The 10921-nt window shown below is 49.6% G+C and overlaps 1 protein-coding gene across 1 annotated transcript; it reads left to right on the top strand.

Moving 5' to 3' along the window:
• Nucleotides 1-830: 830 nt before the first annotated feature.
• On the top strand, nt 831-10666 carry LOC128276124 (insulin gene enhancer protein isl-1-like; the record flags this gene model as incomplete). The annotated part of the gene is made up of 7 exons (XM_053014592.1): nt 831-1020; nt 1092-1222; nt 1291-1521; nt 6234-6354; nt 7354-7516; nt 7587-7799; nt 10478-10666. Coding segments are annotated over 7 exons (1238 nt in total), but the record flags the coding sequence as incomplete, so codon positions are not given.
• Between the last annotated feature and the right edge of the window lie 255 nt (nt 10667-10921).

Raw genomic sequence — 10921 nt, 5'->3', positions numbered from 1 at the left:
CCGGAGCAACAATAGCACCAACAAAAGGAGGCTTCGAAAGAATTTGCCAAAAAACGACCGCAAAATCCGTGTGTGCATATAGAGGACCCAGCACACGTGAAGTACATAAACCACTAACCTCGTTGGTGTTGGTGTGCGTGCGAGCGATTCTCAGTGTGTGTGTGTTCTGACGACGACACAAGGGTAGCTCCGCCCACTGTGTTTCGTTCCGTTCCGCAAGTATATAAGAGTCAGAGTAGTATATAATCGGCAGAGCACGCTTCGTTGTGTTGGTTTTTTTGCGAGTGTGTGAACCTTCAAGAGTTAATAAATAACAAATAATAACAAATCCGCATCGAGGAGGAAGAAAAGATCACGGTTCGCGGGTTTGTGTGTGTGGGTGTTTGTCTTCTTCGCGTCCTTCGCAAAAAAAAAAAAAAAAACAAAAAACAAAAAAAAAAAAAAGGCTTTATCCTTGTAATGAAACTTTTAAGGCTTTAATGAAGGCCTTTGATTTTTATTTTTTATTTTTTTTAGGGCCGAGAGAAGGAGATAGAATATATGCGTGTGTGTGAGAGAGTGAAAGAGAGAGAGAGTGCTCTCAGAAAATTTAAGTTATTGATTCAAATTCAATATTTGATGCAACCCATTTTAAAGCGCAGCCCAGATTGGGGCCATCGAGTGTAGTTAAGGGATTAGCATAGTAATTTAATTTATTTTCGCAGCCTGACACTACTGTGACCGTTGTACAATATTCTATGGCCTCACACATTATTGACCCCAAAACAAGCCCCACGCGATAAGGCTAATATCGAACGTCCTTTTTTCGTGTTTTTCCCTCTCCCCGATAGAAAAGGAGCGCCTCTCGCTTTGCGTCGGATGCGGTGGCCAGATCCACGACCAGTACATCCTGCGTGTGGCCCCGGACCTCGAGTGGCACGCGGCCTGCCTCAAGTGCCAGGAGTGTCGCCAGTTCCTGGACGAAAGCTGTACCTGTTTCGTGCGGGACGGAAAGACCTACTGCAAGCGGGACTACGTTAGGTAAGGGGAGCACCCGGTCACCGAGCCGAGCACACTGGCCAACTGATCCACCACCTCCGACCTCATTCCAGATTATTCGGTACCAAATGTGATAAGTGCGGTAGCTCGTTCAGCAAGAACGACTTCGTGATGCGCGCCAAAACGAAAATCTACCACATAGAGTGCTTTCGCTGCTCAGCTTGCGCCCGCCAACTAATACCAGGTAAGTGTCCAGGGAATCAATGCGTAAGTGTCCGGCCCGTACTCACTGCCCGGCTTCTCCTCCTTCAGGGGATGAGTTTGCGCTCCGGGACGGCGGATCGCTGTACTGCAAGGAGGATCACGATCACCTGGAGAAAACGTCACAGAATGGCCTCATACCGGGCGTCGAGCCCAACAACAACATCAGCGGCAACGCCAACGCCAACAACAACAATATCAGCAGCACCAACAACAACAACAACAACAACAATAGCAGCCTAAGCAATAACAATCACTCGAGCGAGCTGGGGTCAATGTCAGGTGAGCGCGATTTTTGACCCATGTTTATCATTCAAACGCCCGAGTTCATCTCTCCGAATCCATTCTGGCCGAATCAATTCCAGGGGGCTGAAGTATCTCGGGTCTAAGGGGGGAAAACGCGTTTCTTTGTTTTAAATTAGCTGAATTCCTGAATTCGTCATGTCCTTCTCAATCATTCTAGCACCGCTCTAACATTTCAATACCATTTTCGTAGAACGATTTATCTTTTGCCCATAGGCCTTCAGTCATTTAAAGTTCCAATCATGTAGTTTTGACATGGCTCTGATTGACTTCTCTGTAATTTCGGCCTTCAAACGCTCCAACGCGACGCTATATAATATTCACTGTCGATGGTATTTCCCTTATCAAGATAGTCGATGAGTACAACACCAAGTACACCCCAAAATACCTAACCGATAATCATTGGAGCCAATTGTTGTGCTTTCGGGCGCTTCGGACGAGGTTCACCAGTTGCTCCTCACTCAGATGACAATCGTTTGGATTCCGAAATGAAGTGATGGATCCATGTTTCAAACATTCCGGTTTGTTACGTCTAAACATGACCAAACACTGCTCAGAATCATCAACACGTTCCTGGTTTTGGTCAACCGGGAACTGAAGCCACTTTCAACAGAGCTCATGCAATATAAAGCCAACACGTTCTTTTGATATCTTCACAATGTTAGTTAACTGAAGCAACTTCACTTTTCGATCGTTGGAAACGATTTTGTGGATTTTTTTAAATGTTTTCTGGTGTTCCGCCGCCTCATTTGGACGTGCACTGCAAACTGCATCACCGGTGTCCCTACGACCATGTTAGAAGTCAGTAAACGCACGTTTTATTGCTGTTTCTGATGGAGCGGAGTCCTTAAAACCCCTTTCAAGCCATTACTCCGCTGGAACGGCATTTTTCCCCATCAAGAAGCAGTGTAAAATTAAAACATATCTTTGAACTTCAACAGCTTTCTTTTGAAGGTTAGTACTAACTGAAAAAGCGAAGAATGCAATAATACCACCGCCATTTGTGTGTTAGGCTCGGGACTTTTCAGTCCATGTGTTAGAATGTGCCACACTGGTTTCCACTGAATTGCTCAAAAACTCTTTCAAAGTTCTAACACGACGAGGCGCACCTGTTCAGTTGCAACGATCAAGAGCCCAAAAAACTAGACACGCACCGCACCCCTAGGCCCTAGGTTCGGCGGGGCATGGTCCAGTGCATGGTATGAGTAAACATCGGGCCCCGTGCGCCATCGGACGCGCTCCGGACACGGACAACCCGGACATCCCGTGTGCAATCCACTTGAGCGCGGGAGGGCGAGGTCGAGATCCCCGCCGCCGCCGATCGGTTGACAAACTCTGCCCCGCCTGTCGGCCCCCTCCGATGGCCAACGATGCCGAATGTTTGCCCCCGGGCCGGCAGTTGTCCTTCGGGCTCCGTGTCACCGTGTGGCACCGCGGGCACCCAATATCAGCTTGTACCCACTTATGTTCCGGGACTGTGTCAACATTCCCGGACACACGACGTCGACATAGGACAATCTTGTCCCGCCCGTTTTCTTTTCGGGTTCCCCCCCACACTGGTTTCCACTGAATTGCTCAAAAACTCTTTCAAAGTTCTAACACGGCGCGAGGCGCACCTGTTCAGTTGCAACGATCAAGAGCCCAAAAAACTAGACACGCACCGCACCCCTAGGGCCTAGGTTCGGCGGGGCATGGTCAAGTGCATGGTATGAGTAAACATTGGCCCCGTGCGCCATCGGACGCGCTCCGGACACGGACAACCCGGACATCCCGTGTGCAATCCACTTGAGCGCGGGAGGGCGAGGTCGAGATCCCCGCCGCCGCCGATCGGTTGACAAACTCTGCCCCGCCTGCCGGCCCCCTCCGATGGCCAACGATGCCGAATGTTTGCCCCCGGACCCGCAGTTGTCCTTCGGGCTCCGTGTCACCGTGTGGCACCGCGGGCACCCAATATCAGCTTGTACCCACTTATGTTCCGGGACTGTGTCAACATTCCCGGACACACGACGTCGACATAGGACAATCTTGTCCCGTCCGGTTTCTTTTCGGGTTCCCCCCGGGGCCGTTTGATGGTGGACGGCCTCGGGCCGGCACCACATCAAAGGATTGTGTTTTGTGTGGTCTTCTGGCGCAGTGTTCTGTGACGCCGCGCCGAGGTCGAGTGTCTTTCTCTGTTTCGCCGCCGCCGCCGTTCGCGAACTCCTAATATCCGTTATCGATAAACGTCGATAAAATTGCCACAAAATTCGCTCGCCGAAGGGGCTCGGCGAAAATCTCGCTTGACTCACGGGACTCAGGAAGTGGTGCGCGCCCCGTGTTGTCAGAATACTCGGTCGGTGACGATAATAATTGGTGGGCACTACCGCAGGCCCCTTCGCAGACCCCTAATCTGAACGGGGGAATGTTGAATGTCGTTTTGGGAGGTTCAGCTCTCTTCTTTATGCTCTAGCCCAAAGGCTGTTAAATGTTTGGTCAGATTTTTGGTGCGGTTTCGATTAGGTTTGAAATCGAGTTATAGGTTCAACAGAGGCGGAATTTGGGTTTTGAGCTTTTATCAGTCGGGTTTTGTTTTTATTTTGGTCCTCTGACTTGCGACCCCAGTTTAGTTCGGGTCTTCATAATTTTCCAATCATTTATTAAAGATGATTTCAAAAGATTAGACAAAAGCAACGAAAAACACTTCAATTACTTCTCATACTTATCTTCTTCGTCCTCATTGTTGCCATTTTTTATTATTATCAGCTAGACTGGGTCCATTTGAATGCCAAAAAGTCCCTTTTTAAGAGGCTCAAAATGTTCGTTTAGTTGTCTTTGAAATGGCTATTAGCTTGACAGCACAATTGTTTATTATGAAGTGAACCTTTCTTTGCTCTGGCTAAAGCGGAAGGACCTTTTCCCGAACTTCCAAAACCCACCAAATCCCCGTGAACCGAAGCCCTTCGCAGCCTTCCCCAAATAGAACCGTTCTCGGGGAGAAAAGACCGGGCTGCCTATTATGCTGCCCCGCGCCACCCAAAGCTCCGGCCAACACGCACCTCCGGCCTTTGAACACCCCGCAAAAAGGAATACCGATCTCCCCACCGGCCGCCACAAGCGGGGCCACCGCAATCTGAGCCAAGAACAAAGCGGAACACAAAACGTGAACATAAAATAGTGCCCGACCTCAACGTGCCCGACCGCGAATGTACAAATGTTCCAATTTTGGGCCCCAGCACCGGGTAGGCCTTTCAAAGGAGCCCGCCACTGCTGCTCCCACTTTCCGCCCTACCAGCCGCGGCGAGCCCACGATGCAGCGCGAAACGACGGCACCGCAAAGAAACAATAAACAGCACAAAAACAACAACAACAACAACTACTACAACACCGGACCTCGGGCCCGTCCACCCACCGTCCCCCGCGCCCCCCATAATTGTTGGTGCGTTTGCAATCGAACCAGGCCGAAGAGGCCGCGACGGTCCGTCCGCAACACCACCCGAAGAGGTACTTAATATCGGTCGAAAATGTTTGGAGAAAATGCGGCCCCGCCAGCCCGCAACCCGCAGCCCGCAGTCCGGAGGCTTGTGGGAGGAAGAGAGTTTGGGTTTCCGATTTCGGTTCGATTTCGGTTCGACCCACGGCGCGGGACGGCCTGTAATTAGGCGTGTATTGATAATTATCGGTACTGATGATCGCACCGGGATTGGGGCGGCATGTTGCCTTTGGCATGGTGGTGGTGGTTTGCTCCCTGCCCCCGGCCTGGCCCACCCGGCCGGCCACCGACCGGCTATTGACTCAGGCGCGTCGGCGGCAAATCAATAAAACACGAGAAATAATAATAATAGATGTAATCGCGGTTTCGCGAAGAAAGAGTTGTTGTGGGAGCCGAACCGGCGCGTCTTAGGGCGTCGGAACAGCAGGCAGGCAGGCAGGCAGGGAACAAGAGCGGGCAGCCAACCGAAACGCGGGTGGCCGCGTGGGGAAGGATGCACGGTACGCGTATGCACCGAGTGATATTGACACGAATTTAATCAACTACGTCAGTGGCATCCGATCCGATCGGCGGACGGCGGCACCGGACAAACGGCACGGTTTGCTGCACAGTGATTCGTCACAGAAAGTAGCTTCGTTGAGCAAACGAGTTACTTGCGAAGTCTCGAAGGTTGAATTTAAGATCTTCACGGGGCTTCTTGGAAATTACTTTCCAATTTTGTCTATTTCATTGAATGTATTAAGAAACCATTATACAACGGTTAATAATTCCCGGGATGGTCTTTGCAAAATTCTATCCATTTTATTAAGTTCTTTAGGTATCCTTAACTGTCCAAATTTATCTCCAGTTCCCCCGAAGAGGTATTTTCACTTACTCCACTGACTCTCTATTTTTGTTTCAATACTCACCCCTTGGAAGGACTTGATTCTGTAAATGCCCTGCCCTTTGAAATTACCCCCCTTCCAGTGTGTTAGTTCCCCAAATTAGTTGAGCTAACCACGTGTGAGCAATTCCGCAACTCATCAATTCGCAAATCGTGCTTTGGATTATTTTACAGAACCGAGTACTCGCATCTCTCATCAATAACCGTTCCGTTCCCAACTTGACCCCGACCTAATGCCGTCCACTAACGGAGGGTCCCATTTTCCATTAATGTTCGGCGTTTTTTCACTAATGTCCTGCCAGCGTTCTAACCCCGAAACCGTTGCTTTCTTTCGTCTAGATTCGGGCAGCGAGTCGGGATCTCATAAAAGTTTGCGCGGCAAAGGACCATCCGGACCGTCGGACGGGAAGCCGACGCGGGTGCGGACAGTGCTGAACGAGAAACAGCTACACACGCTCCGGTAAGTAGAGGGTATAATCGTAGCCGGCCGTGAAAGTCCCCCGCCCCGATCGATCGCCACCGGCGTTACCGGCCGCCGTTTAGCGCCGGCCCGTCCCGGCTCACGGTTCGTGTTCGGTTGAAATGTGATACGCACTGCTCCCATTCCCAGGCCAGGCGTGGAGGTGCACTTTGCAAAATTATGCTGACGATTACGAAGCCGATGATGGCCATCACCGTGCGTGATCATTCGCTGCTCCGGCCAATCGGTTCCAATTGGGGTTTAGGATCGTCAGCAACTTTTACCCGAAATGAGCCGCCAAATTTTACGATGATGATGATGGGAGGTGCTCAAAACGATGCGATCCGCCAGTGCGTGCCATTTTAATAGGGCCGAGTGATAGCGGTTCCGGTCCGAGATGGGCATAATGGACCTTTTAACCAATCACCAGTTTGATTGATGACTGTTTTCCTTCCGAGTACGATCCTTTAAGCCTTTTTCCTGCCGTTTGGCAAATCGTACCGCAAGATCCGTAGAATTGTCGGAAATTAGTTTGAGTTCCGCAATTTTCCGCGCCACCAGAAGCCATCGGTGCCATTTTCTCTTGTCGCCCAAAGACACAATAGAAGATGCGCGTGCGCCCGCGTGTGTGTGTGTGTGTGGCTTGACCTAACACAAACAGCGTCCTAAAGCAACGCAAACACGGTGCACGGCGATAGGAGTTTTGTGCAAATTTTATGCCATCTATTCTTCGATTGACTGGACGCCTCTTGAGACGTACCGGTTGGCGCCGCTCTGACCGCACGGTCCGTGAATTATCTCTAATTAGTATCACACACACACGCGGCACACGCCAAGCAAAATACAAATTGTGCAAATGATTAGCATAAGCTGCAGTGGCGCCGTCGGCCGCGGTGTTTGCGCTCACCCTCGAAAGGCCGTGTCGCGTGTCACGCTCGATGCACACACTTTATGCAACATACCCCACTGAACCGACTTCTTCCGTCCCTTCCTCTGCAGCACCTGCTACAACGCGAACCCGCGGCCCGACGCACTGATGAAGGAGCAGCTGGTCGAGATGACCGGTCTGTCACCGCGGGTCATACGGGTCTGGTTTCAGAACAAGCGCTGCAAGGACAAGAAGAAGACGATCCAGATGAAGCTGCAGATGCAGCAGGAGAAGGTAAGACGCGGTATCAAACCGTAGCTCACACCTAGTACCGTTTCTCATCTCCGTCGTCCCCAACCAACAGGAAGGCCGCAAGCTGGGCTACAGCATGCAGGGCATACCGATGGTGGCCAGTTCGCCTGTGCGGCACGATTCGCCACTGAACCTGCACGGCCTGGAGGTGACCGCCTACCAGCCCCCGTGGAAGGCCCTGTCCGACTTTGCGCTGCACTCCGACCTCGACAGTAACGGTGCGATCAACACGCACACGCCCGCGTTCCAGCACTTAGTCAATCAGGTGAGTTATTGGAGAACGTAGGGTAAACTTATTCAGTGACACTTGACCAGTGACCACCGACAGGCTCGATGAGACCGAATATTAGTCTTAAGGAGTAGGAGCCTCAAGACACGATCGGTAGGTCTTGGACGTGATCGGCCAAGACGCGAATCAAGTTGGGTTTTTGGTCGGTCGGACATAAATGCGTCAGCTCGAAATGGATGACGCACGGGGCACGGCGCTATAGGATGTGTGCCGAGGCCAGTGAAGGCCGAGAGAAATTGGCTTGCGTGTGAGCGCCTCACTTCATGACGCCACTGAATTTTGATTAATTTTAATGTACAAACTAAAAAAATTATGGCTCTTTTATTGTACCAGCAGCAGGCAAGATTGGCTTCGCTGGGTCCATCAAACGCCGGTGAAGGTGCTTTTAAAGCATGGTCCACAAAGAATCGGGAAATGTTGTATGTTTTCTAGCAGCGCCTCTGGTGGTCGGATTTCAAATGTATTGACAGCTTTGTCTTTAGTAAACATTCGACTTTCAGTGCTGAAGGTTTCATCCTGGTACGAGGAGTTTATTTAAAGTTATGCTCATTGAAACTCGAAAGAAGATAAATAATTCTGCACAATCACGCCGAGAACCCCACGTGGTCTGCTTTGAAAATCTCAAAAACACAAAAATTCGCAAAATCAACTGTATATGCTGTGCTTTAACGTTTCCGGCAACCCAGTACCGTAGACCGAAAGATTCAGAGTAGGTGTCGTAGTGGAACATACGACCGGCAGCTGATCTGTAAGGTTTTGAGATCAATTAAGGCAAATCCTGGTCCCCTGGTTTGGGATATTGCAAAAAAAAATTGTGCCAGCCAAAGTACTGTCCAGATGATTTGTCTATGAAAAAGCTAGTGTTTTTTCCTTGCATGTAAGAATCCAAACAGGACACTTAAGCAAAACCTTGTCGTTGAAACACGCGCTAAAAAGTTGTACGAGAAGGTTCTGACGAGGTAAAAAGTATGGTTGCTTATGGACGACGAAACATACATGAAAATAGATTTTGGACAGCTTCCTGGACCAAAATATTTTCTCGCCACGGCACGGAGAGAAGTCCTCTCCAAGCTCAAATTTGTATTCGCCAATAAAATTGCACGGAAACTAATGATCTGGCAAGGAATTTGCACATGTGGACCGAAACCAAGGTTTTCATCACAAACACAATGATGAACTCAACGCTGTACAAGGAAGAGTTCCTCAAAAAGCGAGTTATATCATTTATTAAGTCACACAAAGGTCCGGTTAAGTTTTGGGCTGATTTGGTAAGCTGCCACTACAGCAGGGAGGTAGTTTAGTGATATCGTGACAATTAGGTGGATTTCATCGCTAAGGACATCAATCCACCAAATTGCCCTGAACTCCGCCCAATCGAAAATTATTGGGCAATAATCAAATGGAAGTTGAAGAAGACTGGAAAGGTGATGTAGGATGCTACAGAGTTGGCAATAAATTGGAACAAATCAGCCGCTGAGGTGGACCAGAAGATTGTGCAGAAAATAATGGCGCGCATTCCAAAGAAAGTTCGAGATTTCATTCGACCACCAACAAAATAAATTTATGAGATTTTTTTCTTAAAGTACAATAAAATACCTTCATTTTGACACCTTGACATGTTTCCTAAGACAAACCAACCCCGAGATAGAGCTTATTCAATTGTTCCCGATTCTTTGTGGACCATGCTTTAGTCGAATTCCACAAAATAAGTCACAGTGTGGCGCAAAAGTCCCAAGATAGAAGCTTGTATCTTAGGTTCAATTCGAAGGATTTTTAACTAATTTAAGGTAATGTCGCTACTCTTTACGGGTCGCTACATTTTTGCTCGAGGCCGTTCCGAGGAAAGAGAATCTGCCTCACTTCAGTTTAAAATTTGAAAGATTTGTTCTGCAAAAGTATAACTCTACACAATGTTAATTTTGACTATTGGTGGCTAAAATTCCAGAGCAAATTCAGTAGAAATTCCTATACACGAACGAATGAAGGATTGACTTTGCGCACACAAAACGAGGCCGCCGTCGAGCCTTGATGGCGCAGTTTTGGGCCGCGTGCAAAATGGTGGTTTTGTCCGCAGCAAAAAGCCCACCGACAAAAAAACGGGGCGCGAACAAAAAGGCCTTTTCCGCCCGGTTCCGCCGTCTTTTTTTGTTGCCTTTGTTTGCATAACTTTGTGGCCCGCGAAACACGAAACAAAAAAACAACCGGGGGGGACCGCGAAACGAAGACCGCGGGATAAGAAACGGTGCCGTTGGCATACCGTGGCCATAAGAAACCATGAAATATGCACCTCGTTCGTTCGTTCTTGTGGCTCTCTAATCCTTTTCTCTTTTGTCTGCTCATCCTTACCCCGGTCGGCGGTGGATTGCATATGCGGCGGGTGGTACAGGATGGCACTCGCAATGGACGTCACTAAATCGGGCGATTATACAAGTTTTTGCAGTACACAGGCCCCGCGTCACCATTATTTTATGTTGTTCCCAATGATTGGTAATTTATGCGGTATTATTTCGCTATTTCTGGATTCTCCGGCTCTGCGGACCGACCACAATGTTGCACAATGGTCATCGGAGCTTTAAAACTAGAACTATCTGGTCGCAAAGATCTCTGGAGACCCGCTCGGCTTAATCGCTCCATTTGTTCCATTTCCTTCACAGATGCACGGATATGACGTTGGCAATGGCGCAGGTGGACCAGGCGGCGGCATGCCGCCAATGGCCGGAGGCCCGGGCCAGGTACCGCCGCTAGGCTCGCACATGGATCTCAGTGGGCACCACCACCCGGACAGTACGGACTCGTACGTCACGTACCTGGAGAGTGACGACAGTATGCAGGGCAGCCCCTAAAGTCCGGCGGACGATCTTGGAGCAGCACCCAAAACCCACAATGGCAATATTTGGACACGGACCGGACGCGGAAGAACACGGACCGGACGCGTATCGTACCAGGGAATGATATTTTAAACGGGCTGTCATCGGTTCCGTGGGCAGAAAGAGTATCTCTTTTCCGTTAGGTCCCCCCCAATCTTATTAGGCAACACAAACCTAATCGAGCGAGATCGGTAGACAAATCCCGGGAGAGTGGTAGCAGTAGTAACAGCA

This window comes from Anopheles cruzii, unplaced genomic scaffold, assembly GCF_943734635.1.
Source record: "Anopheles cruzii unplaced genomic scaffold, idAnoCruzAS_RS32_06 scaffold00568_ctg1, whole genome shotgun sequence".
Taxonomy (NCBI): Eukaryota; Metazoa; Arthropoda; class Insecta; order Diptera; family Culicidae; genus Anopheles; species Anopheles cruzii.
Note: the sequence above shows the minus strand (reverse complement) of the source record. Positions and strands in the feature narration are given on the sequence as shown.